Source organism: Garra rufa, chromosome 24 (assembly GCF_049309525.1).
Source record: "Garra rufa chromosome 24, GarRuf1.0, whole genome shotgun sequence".
In the NCBI taxonomy this organism is placed as follows: Eukaryota; Metazoa; Chordata; class Actinopteri; order Cypriniformes; family Cyprinidae; genus Garra; species Garra rufa.
The window spans coordinates 22,200,611-22,225,278 of NC_133384.1; the positions used below are offsets into that span (position 1 = coordinate 22,200,611).

At 41.8% G+C, this 24,668-nt stretch overlaps 1 protein-coding gene across 1 annotated transcript in view; it reads right to left on the minus strand.

Annotated features, from left to right (window-relative positions):
• ctnnd2a (catenin (cadherin-associated protein), delta 2a) overlaps positions 1–24,668 on the minus strand; it is a 452,260-nt gene that overhangs the window by 252,253 nt on the left and 175,339 nt on the right. The window contains exon 8 of the mRNA XM_073830570.1: positions 2,733–2,924. Coding sequence (XP_073686671.1) covers positions 2,733–2,924 — 192 coding nt within the window. The remainder of the gene's footprint in view (positions 1–2,732; positions 2,925–24,668) is intronic.

The following is a 24,668-nucleotide window of genomic DNA, read 5'->3' on the forward strand; positions in this document are numbered from 1 at the left end:
CCATCCATCCATCCATCCATCCATCTATCTGTCAGTCAACCCATCCATCTGTCAATCAGTCAACCCATCCATCCATCAATTAGTCAATCCATCCATTCATCTGTCCGTCAATCCATCCATCAATCCATCTAAACGACAGAGAGTCAATGTGCAGTTCACAGCTGGCAAAGCTATGTTTGATATGCAGTTCGCAAAAAGCCCTGGCAGAGATCAAACCTGTTCTGAAAAGCTGTTTTAGCAGAACTGTTATACACTGTCAAGACATTCAAAGACTTTTGGGTCCTCATATTCTTACATGCATGTTTAAATAGGTATACAGCTATTTCCGAGCCGTGTTCCACATGTGGATATGGTTGCATAGTGAGCCATGTTTCACAGTACAACAGAGGTCTCCAGCTGAAGATACAGATCTTAATTAGTAACACAGACTGTAATGAAAACACTACAGCAGAAATGAGCACAAGAGCCACAACTCAACACTGGAAACTTATACATTATGAATCTGAATTTTTAATGCAAGTGCTCAGGCAGGATTATATAACATCTTAAATTCGGTTCCTTAAGTGTGTAAATAGCTTTAGTTTGAGTCATGAAGCAGACGGCCACTTTAGCTTCAGTCGACCTTTAGCTACAGACAGAAAACCACTGCAATGACACAGATTTAATTGCTTCATTTACCTGTTTAATTGTATTTAGTTCTATTCAAGGGAAATAAGACAGAGAACTGCCCTTGTTCTTTTTTGTTTATCTAAGCAAGCCAATGCTCTCGATTCTCTTTTTAAAGCACGGTAACATCTTGAGGGTGAGAAAATAAAAGGACTGTGATATGTGAGAGCTCAGAGCCGAGAAAGCCAGAAGAGACAGAGCATAATTTCCAACAGTCTGCTGATGCTGCCGTACCATTAGGCAGAGGCAACAATTTTGAAAAGGAATAAAGTCCCTGAGGTACATTATAAGCTCCACTTCTCAAAGGTCACTACAAGACTGCAGCAAGCGCAGGAAATTACCACCGCAGACCCCAATTAAAACACACCGTATAGATTTTATCTGCACAGCTAAGCCAGGTGAGAGTCGGCACTCTAACATTTTTGCTCCAGGGCTGCCGTGAGACCCTGTCACACTGCATCATTCCACACTTGCGCTGCATTCCCTTCACACTCACACATGTATTAAATTCCTGATTCTGATTGGATCGCTGCCATTCTAAGGTGTTGATTTTCAGCTCCACATTACTTAACGCTCTCGGAAATCAAGCAAATCCAATCAAAATTACAATTTCTTTTTTTTCAAACGCACAGAAAGTTATAGTGTCAACACTACAATTGCAATCAATCGATAAAACAATTTTGCTAATAAAAAGCTGCATTGCTTAAAATGTTCAATTTGCAGAGACACCTCTTGTTTAACACTGTTGTGAGGTACTCACACACAAAAACATTTTTAGAAAAAAACAGGACAAAAAAATTCTTCACATCAAAACATGTTTATTTAATAATTTACTTCTATTTTTAATAATTTTCTGTATTAATAACTTACATAAATTTTAAATGATTAGACTGCTGTATTATTGAATATATATATATATATATATATATATATACATATACATATATTTTAATAATACATTATAAAATAGTTATTAGTAATTATTATTTAAAAACTGGAAAAAATATTTAATATTTAGAATAAATATAAAATAAAAATTAACTAAATATTTAATTGTATATAAAACAAATGTAATACTTATATATATTTACATGTGCACATAATATTTGTAAGTTGTATATATTTACTATAAAATTTGTTTATATATATATATATATATATATATATATATATATATATATATATATATATATATATATATTACCTATAAATATTTATACATACTTATAATAATATCAACTATAAAAAAAACTTATAAAATAATATAAAATAGTTTACAGTTTTCTACAACTATTTACACACATATGAATGAATGCACATACATATATATATATATATATATATATATATATATATACACACTGTATATATAATTTTGATGCAAGGATCTAAAGTATTGATGAACTATATATAAAAAAATTATGATTATACAGTTTGCCTAAATATGACACATTTTTACACATCAGATGTATTATTAAAATGTATTGTCTTTCGCTATAAAAAATAAATGACAAATAGGAATAAAAAGATCTAAAGTATTCATAAAGTCTATAAAAATGTGATATATCAGTGTGATCATATTGACACTGTATTTGCAATCGAGCCATCGGTCTCACCCTCCTATAGCCGAGTTCACATTACTACACTTTCTCATTGAGATATAAAAGACTAAAAATAGCATTAACAAAACTGGCATGACTGATAAGATTAACACACTATACCTGACCTAAAATCAAGATAAGATGAACAATGTGCTAATTGAAAAAGACTGCTGAGGTGTTTTAATGTGATATGGTAAGACAAGTAAAACCCTCTAAGTTAAAACACACACACACACACACACACACACACACACAAACACATATTGTGTGATGTGTTCTAACTGCGATTAATTCTAATGAGGTCACCTCTCGGCTGTGAGCAAGAACCGTGTCCGATTTGGATAAATGCTCTCTAAGGATTTGGCTCTCTAGCAGAAATCCTGGAGGTTGGTAACTTGGGGATTAACACACTTCAGCGCTCACGCACACACAGAGAGAGAAAGAGAGAGTGTGGCTAAACTTTACCCGTGTTATTCCGGTAGGTTCCAGTGTGGCCCGGAGGGAGCGCTTCTCCCTGGCTCTGGCTCAAGCTTCTCATGGGGACTTTCTGATAGACTCTGTCTTCATATATGGGATCGATGTGATGCTCCGGGGACTGCAAGGGCCTCAGTTCGGGGCCCAGGTGAGCATGCTGACTGCTGTACGAACCTCGAGATCCTGAAAGAACCACACAAGATCCTGTTAGTGATGATAATTTTAAGTTGGAAGAGAAAGTCTTGCAAACTAAATCCCTTATGAATGAGAACAACAATACGGCAGCATAAGCACATCATTACGCTGATCCCATAATGCACATAAGCCATTGGCTATCACACTAGATCTGCCAATCACAACACGTCCAAGGCATCAGAGAGCAAATTAGTCAATATTTTCTTTCTGATCTAGAGTGTGTTTCCGGAAAACAAAAAGAAGGCTGTGACGATGATGTTTACGAACCTTTTGACCACCACAAGAGAAAGACAAATGCTACTCAGCATTAAGTCACATATACATAGTGATCCATATATATATATTTATATTATTGAATATTTATATATTCAGGCTTGGTAGACTTGTGTATGTGTGTGTGTGCTTTTATACAAAGTGTGTTATAAATTTTTTTATACTAATTAATATCTAAAAACAGGAATATTTATTTATATGTATTAATAATTATGATTTATGATTAATAATTTATGATTTATGATTTAAAAACGGTCACTTTCACTTCTCTCCAAAGGCGCGTTGACAAACACCACACGTGACCGCAGTGCCTGTCTCTTCTCATTCGCTCTGGTTAAATAGAATCCATAGGGACCATGTGACATCACTGTGCTTTATCGCCGCCATTTTTGTGTCCGCGCTACCTATTTCAGTCTATGGTCACAGCAGCCACAACTACCAGAGGAAGATCAACAAAACTCCCAGAATGTTCAGAACAAGGATACAATATGCCCGGGATCTGATATTCTGTTAGCTGTAACAACAATCATCAGAAAAAAACCTAACTACAGTTTTATTCGATCTCAGCAGTGCTTGAAGTGGGTCGGTATGCATACAGCAGTGTTTTTCAACCTTTTTTGAGCCAAGGTACATTTTTAATTGAAAAAAATCACAAGGCACACCAACAACCGAAACTGTCGAAACAATCGAAAAAATTAAACTCTATGATCTTTCATATTTCTTCTTCTTTCAAATAAAAAGTGCAATTAACAATATACAGTCATTCTTATCAAAGTGTCTTGAATAGGAATCAAATAAACACAATGAAAACAGTCTTTTTTGATCTTTCATATTTCTACCAACTCAGTGTGAAACCTGGGCCTGTTTTAGGTGAAATTGAATAATTTCCCACGGCACACCTGACGATCTCTCACGGCACACTAGTGTACCGCGGCACAGTGGTTGAAAAACGCTGGCATACAGTATAGCCTTTAGTGTACCGGTGTCATTCACGCAGGTGCTTTTCACAGCAAGGGTGTTTTTTTCGGCACAACAAGAGTAGTGGAATAATAATTAATTATTGAATAAGATTGTGAATCAGTACATTATAACCAAAATAATGCCTTAAATTGAAAAGAAGCATTTTTTTGCGATTACATCATTTTGAACCGATCAACTCGTGAGTCCAAAGGATTTAGTAAACAAGAAAGCAATCGAACAGCACGTTCAAAACAGTGCTAATGCAGAGAATAGTGACTTACAGTACATCCAGATGCCGTAAATTATTTGTTTCAGTGTGTATTTGGCTTAAGAGCAAGATTATGTTTTAGATTATGCAGTGTTTAGTGAATTATGAAAATTAAATAATAAACGCTAAACTATTGTACTACATAGCGTTCGTCATTGCAACGCCTGCAGTAAAGTATATACATGTAAAAAGGTTGTCAAAAATAATCATATTTGTTTTGCTAAAACTATTTAGGTTGTCACATGTCTCCTTATGTCTCTTGTCATTTGCCTTGTGTTTGCACTGTTGAGATTTGGTTTCTCCTTCTGTCTCCCCCCGTCAGTTTGTTATCATTTGGTTTAGTCCTTGTTAAGTCATTATCTGTTTCACCTGTGTGTCTTGATTAGTTTGCTTTATAAGTCAGTCTTTGAGTTCAGTCCTTTGTCGGTCATTTCATGTTAATGTTCCTGGATGTTTTTGATGTTTCATGTGTTCAGTGTGTGTGGAAATCCCCTGTCTCTTCCTTGGAAATCAAGATTAAAAGTATTCGTTATTTGACTTTGACTTTCGCCTCGTCAATCCTGCACCGGCTGTGACAGAATGACCGACCCAAAAGTAAGTGCTGAGGAACGGCTGTGGAGTTTGCGGCAGGGCGGTCGGGAGTTGGAGAGGTATGTGGCTGAGTTTACCGAGCTGTATCATCTGGTGAGCTGGCCCGACGCATCAATCAGCGTGGTATTTCTGTTGGGGCTGGACAAGGACATTATCCGTAGTGATCTGTCCGTTCACGATCTTTCGTTTGTAGATTTTGTCAACTTCATTCTTTATTTGAATGGCTCTAACATTGAGCTTTCAGAAATAGATCCTTGTCCAGCCCCCTCAGATGCACGCCGCGTCGCTCCAGCTCATCCCAAGCCGGTGCTCACCACATGCCTCGTCAACGGCTCAGACCACCTGCCACGCCCCGAGCGCCCTGTCACAATCCAAAGCTCCGTGGCCTTCCTCAGCATTGTTCCGCTGACTGCTGCCACGCCAGCTCACAAGACGGCTGCTACACACAAATCCGCACGCAAGAGGGCGGCAAAGCCCAAGGCTGTCAAGCTGGCCACAGTTCCATATTCCCCGGCCAAGATGGCCGCAGTTCCTGATTCCCCGGCCAAGTTGGTCGACAGAATGGACGATGTTGAGGATTTGATTGACTTGTTCTGCCCAGCCGTCCTGAATCTCCACCAGTCTCATCCAGTCGTCCAGAATCCCCGCTGGTTCCGCCCAGCCTTCCTGGCCCTCCAGTGACTGCGCCGCCAGAGCGCCCTCCAGTGACTGCGCCGCCAGAGCGCCCTCCAGTGACTGCGCCGCCAGAGCGCCCTCCAGTGACTGCGCCGCCAGAGCGCCCTCCAGTGACTGCGCCGCCAGAGCGCCCTCCAGTGACCGCTCGCCCAGAGCTAGCTCCTTCAGTGTCTCCGCTGGAGACGCCCAGCCCTCCTGAATCTCCGCTGGGGTCGTCCAGCCGTCCAGAGCCCGCTCCTCAAGAGCGCCGTCCAGAGCCCGCTCCTCAAGAGCGCCGTCCAGAGCCCGCTCCTCAAGAGCGCCGTCCAGAGCCCGCTCCTCAAGAGCGCCGTCCAGAACCCGCTCCTCAAGAGCGCCGTCCAGAGCCCGCTCCTCAAGAGCGCCGTCCAGAGCCCGCTCCTCAAGAGCGCCGTCCAGAGCCCGCTCCTCTAGAGCACCGTCCAGAGCCCACTCCTCAAGAGCGCCGTCCAGAGCCCGCTCCTCAAGAGCGCCGTCCTGAGCCTCCGCTGGTTCCGCCCAGCGTTCCTGATCCTCCGCTGGTCCCGTCCAGCCGTCCAGATCCTTCGCTGGTCCCGTCCAGCCGTCCAGAACCTTCACTGGTTACGTCCAGTCCTCCAGAGCCTCCGCTGGTCCTATCCAGCCTTCCAGAGCCTCCGCTGGTGCTATCCAGCCTTCCAGAGCCTTCGCTGGTTACGTCCAATCCTCCAGAGTCTCCGCTGGTGCAATCCAGCCTTCCAGAGCCTTCGCTGGTCCCGTCCAGCCTTCCAGAGCCTTCGCTGGTCCCGTCCAGCCGTCCAGAGCCTCAGCGGGCCCAGCCCAGCCTTCCAGAGCCTCCGCTGGCCCAGCCCAGCCTTGAAGAGCCTCCGCTGGCCCAGCCCAGCCTTCCAGAGCCTCCGCTGGTCCTGTCCAGCTTTACAGAGCCCACTCTGTCAAACGGTCCGGCCAAACCCCTGAATTCCCCAAAGAAAATTTTGGGGGGGCGCTATATACCCCTAGCCAACGTGGCCGGGCCGAGGACGGAGGCCAAGGCCACGGGGGCTGCCCAGCCATGGCCACCTGAACTGCCTGTCCGGCCATGGCCTCCTGACCCACCATGGCCACCCGAACTGTCTGTGCGGCCGTGGCCGCCTGACCCGCCATGGCCACCCGAACTGCCTGTCCGGCCGTGGCCGCCTGACCCTCCATGGCCACCGGAACTGCCTGTCCGGCCGTGGCCGCCTGACCCGCCATGGCCACTGGAACTGCCTGTCCGGCCGTGGCCGCCTGACCCGCCATGGCTTCCTGTTCCGCCCTGGAGGCCTTCCCAACCCAGCAAGGTCCTGCCCCTTAAAGGCCTCCAGAGCGCCCGCCCCCCCCTCCCTGGTGTTTCTATCACGGCGCGAGACGCGCCTACCGGGAGGGGGAGATAATGTCACATGTCTCCTTATGTCTCTTGTCATTTGCCTTGTGTTTGCACTGTTGAGATTTGGTTTCTCCTTCTGTCTCCCCCCGTCAGTTTGTTATCATTTGGTTTAGTCCTTGTTAAGTCATTATCTGTTTCACCTGTGTGTCTTGATTAGTTTGCTTTATAAGTCAGTCTTTGAGTTCAGTCCTTTGTCGGTCATTTCATGTTAATGTTCCTGGATGTTTTTGATGTTTCATGTGTTCAGTGTGTGTGGAAATCCCCTGTCTCTTCCTTGGAAATCAAGATTAAAAGTATTCGTTATTTGACTTTGACTTTCGCCTCGTCAATCCTGCACTGGCTGTGACATAGGTACAATTACTCTAAAAATGATTTGTCATACAAAAATGGCACACAAGTTACACACAAACCATCGTCCCGAGTAAATGGTACCATTGTGACTGGCTGCACAAGTGGTGTAATAAACTAAACTAAAATGTTATTGCAGCCATATAGCTTGAATGAATACAAATGCATATTTTAAATAAAGAAATCTCTTGCTTTTGGTGCTTGAATTTGTGCTTCAATAATGAGATCCAGGTTTAGGAATACACAAGACGTGAAAGACGTCTTCCCTCAGGTAAATTCTATGTTTTCTTGGCTTGCTGGATGTTGGGCTTATGCTCAATAATCAATTTTTTTTTTTTTTGCATTCGCCAAAACTAATTTGCCGAAATCTAAGCGCGGACTGTAAGGGAATTAGTGCCGTCAGCGCGAGTCCCGTTCGCTGTGAAGTAGTGACCAGGATTCTTCAAGGTCTTAAAGCCTTCATTGAGCGACTACGTTCACAATAATTTACACTTTTTGTCCTAAACATACAATCAAGTCAAATACACAGTGTGGGAAGTAGTAGTAAAAAGTAATTTCTTATTTCAATTTATTATTAAATCTCATTTAGATGCGCTGTGTCTGTTGTCATATCGGACACAAATATGGCGGCGAGCATAGCGGAAGTGACGTCTTTGGTACCCATGAATAGGTGAAGCGAATAGAAGGCGAGTGTGGCTTCTTTTTTCACCGTAGTTCGTTAATATAATCTGATTGAGGAATCTTAGAGTAAATACTTTGACTGTGGTCAAATATAAATTAACTGCGCTTATTTAACTTTATTTAAATAAATTATCACATAAATTCTACAATTTGTCTTAATATCGATCCAATGAGCAACTGAGCATTGATTTCGGTTGTGATGCACGCACGTTTACATGCATGGATCGGTGATTAAATGTGAATCCGGTGTTAAAATCTGTTCATCAAATAATGTTAATGTATTAACCAGCATTTATGAACGATGAGCAATGCATTTGTTACAGTATATTTTAATCTTTGATAACGGTAGTTAATAAAAATACAACGCATCATGTTAGCTCTGGTCCAATGAAAAATATTAGCAGATAGAACTTTGGATTTTAATTAGTTTAATTAGTTAGTCAATTATAGTTTAAATGAACTTTTAACTAAGATTACTAAATGTTTTGGAAGTATTTTTCATTGTTTATTCATGTTAACTAATGTTAACAAATATCTATTACCATTAACTTAAGTTCTAAGATTAGTTAGTTCAGTTCATTTTAAAAGTGTGGTCTAAAAAGAAGAAAAAAAGTTTATTAAAGTTTGGCATTCTCTTGTAGCACCAGAAAGAAGATGAGACTCGACCTAAAACAAAAATAACACGCTCACAACCTTCACTACCAGTTGTGTTTGAACAGCAAAGAAAGTATGAAGCAGACTCAAATGAAGCTAAGAATCTGAACAGGGCTGTAGCAGTGTACATATGCATATACCTCATTGTCATGTTCTAGACTTTTTATATTTATCTTTAAATTAAAAAAAAAGAAATTTACCCCCTTAATATTGTGGCAGTTTTGGTATCCAAAATGGTATCGAATATCTGTATTTTCAAGGTGTCGTATTGAAGTTCCAGTATCGTGACAACACTAATTCACTCACATACTCACATTGATCCACACACTTTATATCCCGGCTTTGCGCCGGCCTACAGGGATGCCATACACCCACAAACACAGACACACAATCTTTAGTTGTTGTAGCTCAGGACTAGAGGTTTCTCTCTATCTTGGCAGCTCGTCTCATTGGTTTTCACTGAATGACAGAGATGTACTACTCTAAACAGCAACACAAACAATCAGCAGAACAGAGAGACGTTTCCTCAAGGCTGCTGGAACAGTACACGCACACGCATGTTAATCTTCAAACTACCGCAATGTCTGATCTGCTCTGGTGCTCTGTTGCTTCACAGGACATAATTGTACGATGTTCAGAAAATAAGAAGCTGTAGATATACAGGGCATTGTGTGTAATCACCTTATCAGCGTCCGGCAGACAAATGCCCTTCTTCCCTAACCTGATTTCCTAAGTGTTGGAGGAGATCCATCGGGATACATTCACCAACCCTGAAATCTCTCTCTCTCTTTCTCTCTCTGCTTTATCATCTGAGAAGCTATATTTTTTCTGACCAGGTAGGAAAGATGAATGACATGAGATTCAGAGAATAAAACATGAACGTTTGTAGATAACACCAACATTCGATGGGAAAGCCAGAGTTTTTTAAACTGGTGTTTGGGGTCCCCCAGGGGGCCGTGAGGGGTGCTTGGGAGGTCTCCCAGATAATATTCTCCTTATTATATTTGAACAGTTATGCTTTTTGCACTGACAATTTAAAAGCCAACTATAAAATTTTGGAAATTAACTAATTAATATTTTATACCTACATTTTTTGTGACAGTCTTCACAAGGTCCTTGAAAATTACAAATGTCTAAAAACTCCTGAAGCAGGCAGAAGAACGAATAGCCACACTGCTAAAAAGACATTAGTTCCTTGCACACTGAAAACCTCTCTTAAACATGCAGAGACAGATCTTTACCAACTTCTTATCAAGGAGCTGCGGGATTATCCTGAGCGATTCAAAATTTACTTCAGGATGTCAGTGACTCAGTTTGATGCTTTGCTAGCGATACTGGAGCCACATATTCAAAAGAAGACCAGCAATTTCTATGAACCAACTGATTCCACGCTTTTGTCACAAGCGCGGTCTCTGTGGCTCCCTCTATCCCGCGCCAGCGGGAACCTTCACCTGAATATTGACTACATTACCCACAATCCCGTGCCTGGGAACGCTCATTTCCAGTTCCGGGTCTCCCGGTTCACTTCCTCTATGGCGGCCATAAGAGCGTGCTACGCCAGCTCATTCACTGCGAAGTTTTGTCGGTTATGTACCCAATCCTGAGCGTTATTCATTGGACTGTCTTACTGCTGCCAACCGGACTGGATATACTGTGTGTGAACCTTTTCTGCCTGCCCTTTATCGACCCACGCTTTCCCTACGGACTACTCTTGTTGATCTCAGCCTGCCTCGACCCCATTGCATGGACTCTGACTACTCTTCTGGATTTGCCTTCACCACACCAGTTTGCCGTTGTTGACCTAAGCCTGTTTGATTTGTCTTTTGATAATAAACTGTTGCACATGGATCCTATGTCTCTCGATTCTTCTGATGCCGCGTCACAGAAAACTTCGCCACCCACGGATCCAGCGACAGTCTCCCAGATCGCATCGGAGATGTCTACTCAAGCCACGTTGTTGATGCATCACCAACAGCAATTGGATCAACTGAGCGCGTTGACTGCTCAACTGGTTCAAGCGATCAGAGGTATGCAAGCTTCAACACCACCCAGCACGCCTTCTCCGACTGCTCCGATCAACCCTCCAGTCCCACCCACGGCTAATCCAGCGGCTACCACAAGCCCCCGACTCGCTTTCCCTGAGAAGTTTGACGGTGCTGCAGCTAAGTGTAAGGGATTTCTACTTCAATGCACTTTGTTTGTGAACCAACAACCGAACTTGTACGCTTCAGACGAGAGCAAAATAGCGTTTGTGTGTTCACTCCTCACGGGAAGAGCTCTGGATTGGGCTACTGCGGTTTGGGATCTGGGCCAACCCACCTATCCAACATTTGCAACATTTCTACGGAGCTTCAAGGAGGTGTTTCAACCCACTCCGGAGAGCGGTGATGCTGGAGAGCAGATCGTTGCTCTACGTCAGGGTCGGCGTACCGCAGCAGATTATGCTTTGGATTTTCGCACACTAGCAGCACAAAGTGGATGGAACGACGGGCCTCTCAAGTTACATTACCGTAAGGGACTCACTTCAGAGCTTCAAGTGGAATTGGCATGCCGTGATGAGGGATTAACTTTGGCTCAATACATCGATCTCTCCATCAGGATCGACAATGTGATGCGAGCACGCAAAGTCAACCGGCCTTTCACCACTCCGGCTTCCATGCAACCATCGACACCTACTGGACCCGAACCCATGCAGCTGGGGACCACTAGGATCACTCTCGAGGAACGAGAGCGCCGAATGCGGAACCATCTCTGCCTCTATTGTGGACAAACTGGACATATTCGGGCCACATGTCCAACACGACCACCACGTCCACCCACCTCGGTGAGTTCCCATAGACATTGTTTGAATCGTTGTGTGATTCCCGTGGTTCTCAGTGTGGGTGGTCGGTCCATCAGGACCACTGCTCTTATTGACTCTGGGGCTGCAGGAAACTTCATCGACATGAACTTTGTGAAATCCAACCACTTACCCACTCTCTCTTGTGTTTCCCCTGTGTCAGTGGCCGCCCTCGACGGGAGACCACTAGGCTCTGGACGCATTGACCACACCACGGAGGATCTCACCCTCCGTCTAGAGCCCAACCATCAAGAAATCATTCGTTTCTTTGTCATCACCTCACCACAGTCACCACTCATTCTGGGATTTCCATGGCTGGATCGTCACGAACCGACCATCTCCTGGGCAGGAGGTAACATCACTCACTGGTCTCCATATTGTCACCAACACTGCATTACCTCCGGATCAAAGACTCACTCCAACCCGACCGAACAACCTTCCAGCAGCGTCATTCCTCCAGAGTACCACGATCTGCTCGAGGCCTTCAGCGTCCTCAAGGCTACCACCCTACCACCCCACCGACCTGGAGACTGTGCCATCGATCTCAAACCAGGAGCCGTAACCCCACATGGTCGTATCTTTCCACTCTCCCAACCAGAGTCCGAGGCCATGGAGAAATATATTCAAGAGGAACTGGCTAAAGGGTTCATCCGAGCTTCCACATCTCCAGCTTCGGCGGGATTCTTCTTTGTCAAAAAGAAGGAGGGAGGATTAAGACCCTGTATTGACTATCGCTCTCTCAACGAAATGACGGTGAAGTACAGATACCCTCTTCCTCTCGTTCCTCCGGCTCTGGAGCAGCTGCGTTCAGCTAAGTTCTACACAAAGCTGGATTTACGCTCGGCATACAACCTCATTCGCATCCGGGAAGGAGACGAGTGGAAGACCGCCTTCTCCACGACTTCAGGTCACTATGAGTACCGGGTTATGCCCTTCGGCCTGGCCAACAGTCCCTCCTACTTTCAGGCTTTCGTCAACGAGGTCTTCCGGGACATGCTGAATCGGTGGGTCATAGTATACATTGACGACATCCTCATCTTCTCGAACACACTTGAGGAACATGTCCAACATGTCAGGTCCGTGCTCCAACGTCTCATACAGCATCAGTTGTACGCCAAGGAGGAGAAATGTCAGTTTCATCAAGAGAGCATCACTTTCCTGGGGTACGTTATCAGTCCTGAGGGCGTTGCTATGGATGAAAGGAAGGTTACTGCAGTGCTGGAATGGCCGCGTCCCAAAACCCTCAAAGAGCTCCAAAGATTCCTGGGATTCTCTAACTTCTATCGTCGATTCATTCGGAACTTCAGTACTGTAGCAGCTCCCCTAACGTCTATGGTCAAGAAGGGAGAGAAACATCTTACCTGGTCAACCGAAGCTCTGCATGCTTTCCAAGAACTCCGCCAACGATTCACCACAGCTCCCGTGCTTCGTCACCCAGATCCCCAATTACCTTTCCTCGTGGAGGTGGACGCCTCCAGTTCAGGAGTTGGAGCAGTACTCTCTCAGCGCCACCATCAACCTTCCAAGACTTTTCCCTGCGCCTTTTTCTCTCATAAACTCAGCCCGGCTGAGAGAAATTATGATGTGGGGAACAGAGAGTTGCTCGCCATCAAGCTCGCCTTGGAGGAGTGGCGGCACTGGCTGGAGGGAGCTAAGCATCCGTTTATCGTCCTGACTGATCATAAGAATCTGGAATATCTCCGTTCTGCCAGGGTTCTTAATCATCGCCAAGCCAGATGGGCACTCTTCTTTACCAGGTTCCAATTTGAAATTCACTACCGTCCAGGCTCCCAGAACACTAAGGCAGATGCTCTCTCTCGCATCCATGAACCTGATCACGTTCCTCAATCTCCCGAGTCCATCTTACCAGCATCTATGATCATTGCACCAGTTATGTGGGATCTCATGACGGAGATTACCGAGGCCCATGCCCAGGATCCACCTCCAGCAGAGTGTCCAGCTAACCTCACGTATGTACCTGTCAACCTACGATCTCGAGTACTCTCAGAGGTTCATGCCACACCTAGCTCTGGCCACCCGGGAATGGAGGCAACCATCCAGCTTCTCCGCAATCGTTTCTGGTGGCCCAATCTACGTGCAGACACCATAACCCATGTCAAGAACTGTATCATTTGCAACACCTCTAAGAGTTCCCATCAACTCCCCGCTGGTCTGCTGCAACCGCTACCCATTCCTCAACGTCCTTGGTCCCACATTGCTGTGGACTTTGTAACCGACCTACCCCCTTCCCAGGGATACACTACCATTCTGTCAGTGGTCGATAGATTCTCCAAAAGTTGCCGCTTCATTCCCCTTCCCAAACTACCCACCGCCATGGAGACGGCGGAAGCATTGTGCAACTCCCTGTTCCGATTCTACGGGCTGCCCGAGGACATCGTCTCGGACAGGGGTCCTCAATTCTCGTCCCGCCTTTGGACCAGCTTCTTCCGTCTCTTGGGCGTCAACATTAGCCTCACGTCAGGCTACCATCCGGAGGCTAATGGACAAGTTGAACGCCTGAATCAGGAACTCACACGCTTCCTCCGCTCCTACTGCATGAACCGTCAGGAGGATTGGAGTAGATTCCTGTTCTGGGCTGAGTATGCTCAAAATTCACTAAGAAAACCCTCTACTAACCTGACACCTTTCCAATGTGTGCTGGGTTTTCAACCTCCCTTATTCCCCTGGTCTGGGGAACCTTCGGATCTCCCCGCTGTAAACTCCTGGTTCCAGCAGAGTGAAGCTACCTGGAATCAAGCTCACATCCACCTCCAGAGAGCTGTTCGTCGCAATCAGGTTCAGGCAGATCGTCAGCGCCGGCCCAATCCACCCTACGAACCAGGACAATGGGTTTGGCTCTCTACACGGAATCTACGCCTTCGCTTACCATGCAAGAAATTAAGTCCCAGGTACGTGGGTCCATTCAAAATCACCCGTCAAATCACTCCAGTGTCATTTAGACTAGACTTACCTGCAGAATACCGTATCTCACCCACATTCCATGTTTCTCTGTTAAAGCCCGCTGGTCGCCCGGAGGAGAGGGAGGTCCTAGACGAGACCGCTCCACAGGTGCCCGCTCCCCTGATCATCGATGGCGAGGAGGTCTACAGAGTCAGTACTATCCTGGACTCCCGACGCCGGAATGGTCTCCTACAATACCTGGTCGACTGGGAGGACTATGGTCCCGAGGAACGGTCTTGGGTGCCCGCCAAGGACATCTTGGATCCATCTCTCACCGCGGAATTCCATTCAACCCACCCAGATCGGCCAGGACCTCGTGGTAGGGGAAGACCTCGGCGTCGGCCACCTCCTCGTGCCAGGAGGCACTCGCAGGGGAGGGGCTCTGTCACAAGCGCGGTCTCTGTGGCTCCCTCTATCCCGCGCCAGCGGGAACCTTCACCTGAATATTGACTACATTACCCACAATCCCGTGCCTGGGAACGCTCATTTCCAGTTCCGGGTCTCCCGGTTCACTTCCTCTATGGCGGCCATAAGAGCGTGCTACGCCAGCTCATTCACTGCGAAGTTTTGTCGGTTATGTACCCAATCCTGAGCGTTATTCATTGGACTGTCTTACTGCTGCCAACCGGACTGGATATACTGTGTGTGAACCTTTTCTGCCTGCCCTTTATCGACCCACGCTTTCCCTACGGACTACTCTTGTTGATCTCAGCCTGCCTCGACCCCATTGCATGGACTCTGACTACTCTTCTGGATTTGCCTTCACCACACCAGTTTGCCGTTGTTGACCTAAGCCTGTTTGATTTGTCTTTTGATAATAAACTGTTGCACATGGATCCTATGTCTCTCGATTCTTCTGATGCCGCGTCACAGCTTTGTTTGTCATACAGTGCTTTGTGCTGCGAGATGAAGAGGAATGAACTTGTCAGACGCCTTTCTGGATTTTGGCGCTGGCTTATGCGGTAGCTCAGAATTGTCAAAACACCCCTAAAAATGCTTGTTACACATGCAAAAAAGTTTTGAAGGCAGTGTGTAAATTTGATTGAAACAGCATGAGGTTGTATTGAGAAACCCTTCAGACCTTTACAGCCAATTTCTATGTTGGTTCACAAGGTCCTTGACATTAAAAATGTTTAAAAACTCCTGAAACAGACAGAAGAATGAATAGCCACCCTGCTAAACAGACTTAAGGTCCTTGCAAACTGAAATCTTCTTTTAAACATGCAGAGACAGATCTTTACCCTGTTCAGAGCTGAACTTGCAAGCAATTCCAGCTGCAGTGCTGAACCAATTTACCGATTATCCTGTCTTCTTGTGCTTTTGGGGGGACTTGAATAAATTAGTGTCATTGTAAACCTGGAATATTCGAGAAATCACAGATTTGGAATGACTAACTTCTCTTGCAAGCTGCCTGCCATCTTGCAATCTCACTGAAAACTGGAGTCCTTTGGAGAATTTTGAGAAACTGGAGAATTTTTGCATGTTTTTTTGCATTTGTCATCCTAAAAATTCGTCACACACACACTGTGTCTGATACGTATTAATCTGTTTGTGGAAAAATTCGCAAAACAATACAAAATGGAGCTTTTAAGCAGTGAGGATGATTTTGTTGTCCTCTCTCTTCTTAAAAAGGAAAAAAGAAAGAGGAAATATTGAGTCCATCCAATCCTGAGATTGCGTGGAGAGGAAGGAGATTTCCAACTCCTTATCAAGGAGCTGCAGGATTATCCTGAGCAATTCAAAGTTTACTTCAGGATGTCAGTGACTCAATTTGATGCTTTGCTAGCGATCCTGGAGACACATATTAAAGGAAGGCCACCAATTTATATGAATCAACTGATTCCGCACTTCTGGATCTTGGCGCTGGCTTATACAGTAGCTCTGAATTGTCAAAACCCCCCTCAAAATGGATGCGGATGTGAAAAAAGTTTTGAAGGCAGTGTGTAAATGTGATTGAAACAACGTGAGGAACTTTACAGCCAATTTATATGCTGGTTCAGGCTGGTTTGTTGCTGGTCTGCCTGGTAGACCAACATATTTGTGCTTCTCTTTCTGGTAGACCTGATTGAGAACAGACATCTTGCTGGTTAAGCTAGTTAAAAATCCTAGCAGGAACAGCAGCATCCAAAACGCAACATATGCTGGTCTCTTCAACATGGTAGATGCTGAGAGACATGGGCAGCCTGAGAAACGGACAGATGGCTGACCGGGCAGATAGAAAGACTGACAGACAAGCAGGAGAACATGAAGAAACGTGTAAGAACAGAGAGAAACTGAGAGGCCAAAAGATAGAGACACCTCGTCTCAGATGTTGCCAACAGGTCCAAGTGATTACAAGCACCTGCGATAGCAGCAAAGCAGCACGTCTCACTGCAGGAGAATCACAGCTTTTCAAAGGCAATTTCAGGGCTAAACTCTTTGTCCAGGTGGAGGATTTGGACTGACAGGTTAGGGGCTCCCGCACAGACACCTATATATACAAACTAGCGAAACCGTTTCTGTATCTCCCGTGTAACATCCGTTCGATCTGCCCTCACGCTCCCTACCCACCTAATGATGAAACATTACACCTAAAAGAGAAATCCACAAGCCTTTGATACAGCTGGCTGAATAAATAGGTTTGTACATCTGGTACACATTTGGAACAACTTAGACAAGCACTCTGAAGCACCTCTTCAGCGTCTAATCACAGGCGAAGTGTTAATAGCGCTTCAGGCATCTGAACATTGACTGTGCATGGTATTCTCTGTTTGCTGTCATTAAAACATGAGGATGATGGATTGAGTTTAGGATGTAATGTAGTACCTAGGTTAGCGCTCAGACTAAACCTGTCAATTAATCTTTATTAAATAAACCAATAGCTCCTGCTTTAAAATTTGATTAGATGTTCGAACCGGTTTTAAAATTCAATACATCTTGAGATGTTGTTAATCTTCATCATTCAACATTGAAGAAACATTAGCTGTACTTATACTACTGTTCTACTAACATGTTTGACAAAAAAAACTGTATTTTGAGGGCAAAATTAGAGAACAGTAACCACTGTAGTACAAAAGAAGACTATGGCTAAATTTTTGGAGGGTTACAGCTGTCAGAAATCATTAGGAAATGTAGAGGCTCTTGCTTTGAATGACTTCAGCACATCTGTGGCCGCAGGACTTCACTAGTTTCTTCTGCGCTGGTGTAATCTTAGTCCACTATTATTCCACTCTTTTCCATAGTTTGGTTACTGTAGTGGGTTTCTTAGCCATAACTTTGTCGCCAGATATTTTCAGTCGGGTTTAGAACAGGACTCTGTCCCGGCCATTTTCATAATTTTAACTGCTTTATTTGTATGGCAGTGCGACAGGGACATTGTCTTGCATTAAAATTGCAGGCTAACTGGAAAATGCTTGCAGGGAAAGAAATGCATGTTGCTGAATGAGCTTGTAATAAACATTTGTATTCACTATGCCATGTAACTGCCACCCCCAAAACCATGACACTTTCTCTTGCACCTTTCACTGACTTCTTTACACACTTGGGTCTTCAGTCTTTCCTCAGTTTGATGCTGAATAAAATGTTCTGACCCAAATAAATTAAACCTGCTCTCATCAATAAAGTGAACTTTGGACCAGCTCTCCTCTTTCCACATAGCATGCTCTTTAGCAAAGGTGAGCTTAGGCTTTTGATTCTTTCTGCTGATGAGAAGTTTATTCCTTGTCCTGTTTAGTGCTGAACTGGCAAGCAATTCTAGCTGCAGTGCTGAACCGATTTCTCATTCAGAGTCTATGTGTTACACTGTCGTGAATTTGATTTACATGGAACCCCAGCCTTTTTGGGGGACATGAATGAATTAATGTCATTGTAAACCTGCAATATTTGAAAAAAAAAAACAAAAAAAAACAACAACACAGATTTGGAATTTATTTGGAATTGAATAAATGTGTTAATAGCGCTTTAGGCATCTGAACATTGGCTGTGCATGGTGTTCTGTGTTTGCTGTCATTGAAGCATGAGGATGATAGATTGAGTTCTAATGTAGTACCTAGTTTAGCGCTCAGGCTAAACCTGTCAATTAATCTCTATTACATAAACCAACAGTTCCTGCTCTAAAATCTGATTGGATGTTCGAAGCGGTTTTAAAATTCATTATACCTAGTGATGACCACACATCAGTTAAATTATGTTAATGCATCAAGTTGCTACTGTATATTGATTGGCAACCAAAAGTTCAAAATTAGCGAAGAATCAATAAATACATTTTCTAAAAACATTGTTAATCTTCATCGCTCAAAATTTGAAGGAATATTAGCTCTTACAGCAATTCCAGCTGCAGTGCTGAACCAATTTCCCATTGAGAGTATCTGCACTATCCTGTCTTCTCATGCATTTGTGTTATGTGCACGCCCAGCCTTTTTGAGGGACTTGAATGAATTGGTGTCATTGTAAACCTGCAATATTCAAGAAATCACAGACTTGGAATGACCAGCTTCTCTTGAACTTCTCTTGTCCTTCATCTGGACAACCTCCTGTCGCAGGGTTTGAGTCACCTTAGAGTGGCCCAACATTTTGCAATCTCAGTGAAAATTGGAGGAATGCTGCCCAGTGTTGCCAAATCCGTGGTTTTCCAGCCGAATTGCGCTACTTTAACACTGTTGCCACAAGTTTTTTTTTTTTTTTTTATGTTCGCGGGTTTAAGCAACCCCAATAATGTGACATTTATCCCATGGAATGCAAATTTAACCAAGGGAAGCCCATCAAAAAATGTTAATTTATTCCCTGGAAAGTGATTTTTACCAGGGGAACCCCCACTGTAATGTGAATAGGCTATTTTTGAGTAGCAATTGGGTGGGTTTTTGTTTTAAAAACTTGGCAACCCTGATGCTGTCAGTTAAATAGGGTTTGTCATTTAATTAAGGAAATAAGCACCAGGTACCGGATTAACACCAATAACTTGGAGGTAAATGAATTAGTGTCATTGTAAGATTGCAATATTCAAGAAATCACAGATTTGGAATTTATTTGGAATCTAATCACAAGAAAAGTGTTAATAGTGCTTCAGGCATCTGAACATTGGCTGTGCACGGTGTTCTTTGTTTGCTGTCATTGAAGCATAAGGATGATTGATCAAGTTCTAATGTAGTACCTTTAGTTTAACACTCAGGCTAAACCTGTCAATTAATCTCTATTACATAACCCGATAGTTCCTGCTCTAAAATCTGATTGGATGATTGGCAGTTTTAAAATTCAATAAATCTAGAGATGACCACACTTCCATTTAATTGTGCTAATGCGTCAAGTTGCTACTGTAGATTGATTGGCAACTTAGAGAACAATCGATAAATACTTATTTTCAAACATTGTTGATCTTCATCGCTCAAAATTTGAAGGAATATTAGCTCATCCAGCAATTCCAGCTACAGTGCTGAACTGATTTCCCATTAAGAGTCTCTGCATTACCTGTCTTCTCATGCATTTGTCTTACATGAACAACCAGCCTTTTTGGGGGACTTGAATGAATTAGTGTCATTGCAAACCAGCAATATTCGAGAAATCAAATATTTGGAATGACCAACTTCTCTTGAACTCTTTTTATCCTTCATCTGGACAGCCTCCTGTCGCAGAGTTTTAGTTAGCTTATAGCGGACCAACATTTTGCAATATCAGTGAAAATTGGAGGAATGCCGCGTTTTTTCTCGCGAAATTTGGCTACTTTAACACGATTGATTTTCATGTCTGCGGGTTTAAGCGACCCCAATGATGTGATATATATCCCCTGGAATGCGAATTTTACCAGGCAAACCCCACCAAAAAAGGTATATTTTACCCCCGGAAAGTTGGGCTAGTTTTGAGTTAGCAATTCTGGGGGGTTTTTGTTGTAAAAACCTGGCAACCCTGACACTGCCATTTATTAAATAGGGTTTATCATCTAATTAAGAAAATTAGCACCAGGTACCAGATTAACACCGATAATCTAATTTGTATCAGAATTCTCTTTTAAATATCTAATTTAAGTTTTATACTGTGCTTCAGAATACAATTAATTCATGAAATATGCTTAAAAACTGCCCTTCTACTCCTGGTAGGATAATTATAGGTTGTTCTCTAGTTTTAATGTATATATGCATGTATATACAATTACATTTGAGAGGGAGTTATACATTGAGGCTACAACTAAAGAAAAAGCAAAGAAAACTGACTTTATCAAAACACTTTTATAGGGCCTCAAGTGGCTTACAAAATTTTGTCTTACAAAATTCAGAAAAAACTACTATCATAAACTTATCTTTCACTAAGCTTGAAAGCAACATCTCATCTAGATAAAAAAAGCTAGAGAAGTAAAGTAACAGAAAAATAACAGCAAAGTACATCATCTACGTCTGTACTTTCAAAAAGGCAAAACATTTTCCAGCTCCACAATTAGATTCACTCTAAATAGGCTTGTATTTTCATAGTGCTTTCACGGTGATGCTCAGGTGAAGTGATAAGCCAATTCAGGAGTCATTTTAACCACTCACGTTGAACCAGAAAATAATGTTTTTCTTCAAAACGCCATGTTTGTGTGTCATTTACATCATTTCTGTGTTCATTTTGCTTTTGCAGAAGTACAACAAGCACTAAAGTCCTTCCTCAGACCCAGTAAGAGTCCATCTCTGCTATTCTCTCTCACACGGCCTCCGGCTGTAATGACACACATCATCAGCACCTTACCAACAATCCCTCCGAATACTACATCACAAAGGACAGGCTCACCAAACGCATCAAATACCCTCCGGAAATCAGGGAAGCCTCGCAAACAAAGTCTCCCGTCTATACTACGTAATTGCCTTCAGATCTAATCAGCTTTCGGTCAGCGCGCTGGGCTGGTTTTTCGCGGACTGGACCACTACCATTGCAAGGATACTGGTGGAGGTGTACGGCCACGGGATGCCGGACTTTAATCAACGAGACAAGCGGGAGAGCCGGTGATGGCTCAGCACGGGTTGAGCGATAGTTTGGCACTTGCCCACTGTTTCCCATTGTGCGGCTGTTTCCCACAGCGGGTCTGATGAAGGGCTGACAATGTGGCAGGTAATATAGGGCTGTAGTCAACAATACCTTACACTGGTCTGCAATCGGCCTGTTAAGCGGGTGATTTAGATAACAAACTCTTGAATGAGGCTGTGTTTTCTGGCTTTACTGCAAAGAATGTCCATAAACACTGGTTGTTTAAAATGTGGATCCTCACTTGATTCCAGAATAAAATAGAATTAGAATTTTCACTCAGAATTTGATTACATTTCACAAAAATTGCACAGAAATGTCAAAATGAATTACTAAAATGGTATTTTTAATTTTGTTTAATTTCCAACTTCGAAAAACTATTTTTACAGTAATAAGAATAAGATGCTATCAAAGATGCTGATTGGTGTATACAAAGTTATTCAATTAATATTAATAAATTTAAAAATTAAGCAATGAAATACAATTTTGAAAACCATGTTTAAAAGTTTGGGTTCAGACAATATTTAATTTTTTTTTTTAATTAATTAATACTTTTTATTCAGCAAAGATGCATTACATTGATCTGAAGTGGTATTAAAACATTTTTATTACATTTATATTTATTTATATTTCATTTTATATTTTTATTTATTATTTCACAGTTATTTTAGTGTATATAAGTTATTGTAGTATATTTCAAATAAATTGATATTTTTTATTCAGCAAAGATGCATTCAATTGATCGAAAAGTGGTATTAAAATATTGTCATATTACATTTTATATTTTTATTTATTATATCACAGTTATTTTTGTGTATATTAGTTATTTTAGTGAAACAAAATTTATTTGTTAAGCTAAAATAAAATGAGAAACGTTGCCTTTGCAACTAGCTGAAATAATAGTATTTAATTTAATTTGAAACGTAATTTAATTAAATTTTTAAAATGTAATATTTAATTTAATGTAATTTAATTTATTTTAAAATGTCATTTAATTTAATATCTAATAATTAATATTTAAGATTTATTTTAAATTTAATATTTAATTTGATTTAAATGTCATTCAATATAATTTAATATTTAGTTTAATTAAATGTTATTTAATATAAAATGTAATTTAGTATAAAATTTAATTTAATTTAATTTAATTTAATTTAATTTAATTTAAATGTTTTCTGGTTTAATTTTTAGTCAACTATAATAACCTAACTATTAATAACGTGACATTGCAAATCATGTTTAATTCATATAAATGCTGTTCTTTTGACGTTTTTAATCATTTAACAATCCTGAAAAAAATGTTGAGCATCAAATCATATCAGAATGATTTCTGAAGGATCATGTGACACTGAAGACTAAAGTAGTTATGCTAAAAATGCAGCTTTGTCATCACAGGAATAAATTAAATCATAAAATATAGTAAAAAAGTAAACAGATATTTTATCCAGTTTTTATAAATGGTCCCTTTTAACAAAATAATTAATGCAAATGACCTTTGAAACACAAAATGGGATGCTATCAATTAATAAACACAGATTTTTTTGTGTACTGTGATGAACAGAAAATGAAAACTAACAGGCTAAAGCAATTAATGAAGCTATTAAAACAAAAAACACTGAGGACTTTAAAAGCATTCCGCTTTAAAAGCATCAGCAGGTGGTGTTTTTTTTTCATTTTATTTTTTAATCATCCTATCATCTTTGAGCTAAAATTGATATTATTTTCAACCAGAATAATGGAAAAAGTAACATGTTCAATGCAAAAATAGCAACACTAATTACAATATCAGCCACGTATGGTATATGAGTGAATAAATGAATTGTTACAGCACTTCTTTGATGTCTAACTGTGGAGCGAGAACGAGTCTTGATATCAAAGTGCTAGTTCCTTCAAAGGAAGAGTTGAAGTCTCTAGACTTAAGGGGCTGAATGTAGAGATCAGCAGAGAAAGCATGCATAGGAAACAAATGTGGTTCCCTAGGTGCTTCCTATGTGAAAGCTAATACGAGTATCAGATTTGTCTGTCTGCCATAGAGTCGTGTTTATTTACCCAGGTCCCATGGGGATTTATCTCATTCTGATAACAGAGAAGTCATTGATGTTCGGACTTTGATGTTTGTTAGTAAGTTTTCTCTCCATTTTAGAAGCAATCAAGCTATATATTTCTATATGTGTGTTTGCTCTGCCAGTTAAAATAGTTTCAAACTAAGTCAAAGCATCAACTATTGCACTTCTCTGATTAAAAGTAATTGGTAATGAATCTGTGTTTTTCAATAGGCATTCACTTGATTCTTTTCTGAATGAATCAGATTTGTTGAGCAAATCAGTTGAATGAATTAATAATCAGTCATACAGACATTCATTTGTGTCATTCCGAAATGAATCAGTGTTATTGAACAAATGAGTTGAATGAACATGAATGATTCACTGATTCATTCATTTCGAACACTGACTTTAGCAACTCCTGAATGAATCAGTGCGGATCAAATCACTAAATGAATGATTCTGCCGCCTCTAGAACTGCTCTGAGAAACTAATTTTGAGCGTTCTACCGTTTCTTGTGAGCAAAACTATCGTCATATCATATGCAAACAGAAACGTGAAGGTCTTCACAGCAACCTGACATAATAAAAATTAGGTTTAACGTGAAGAAATGTTAATTATTTTACCAAAATAAGATTGATCATACAAAATAAATTGTATAGTTTATTTAGTATCTCACATGAAAGACGTTTACATATAGTCCACAAGAGAAAATAATAGTTAAATTGATAAAATAACTCTGTTCAAAAGTTTACATTCCATTGATTCTTAATGCTGTGTTGCTACCTGAATGATCTACAGCTGTGTTTAGTGATAGTTTTTTTTTTTTCCTTGTTTGTCCTGAACCGATAAACTGCCTGCTGTTCTTCAGAAATATACTTCAGGTCCCACAGATTATATGGTTTTTCAGCATTTTTCCAGCTCTACTACAGAAGGTTCAAATGCTCACTGATGCTCCAGAAGGAAAAACCATGCATTTGATTTGAAGATTAGTGTACATTTAACTTACTTTGTCTTCTGGGAACGGTAAAAACACAGTATTAAGAATCAAGGGGATGTAAACTTTTTTTTA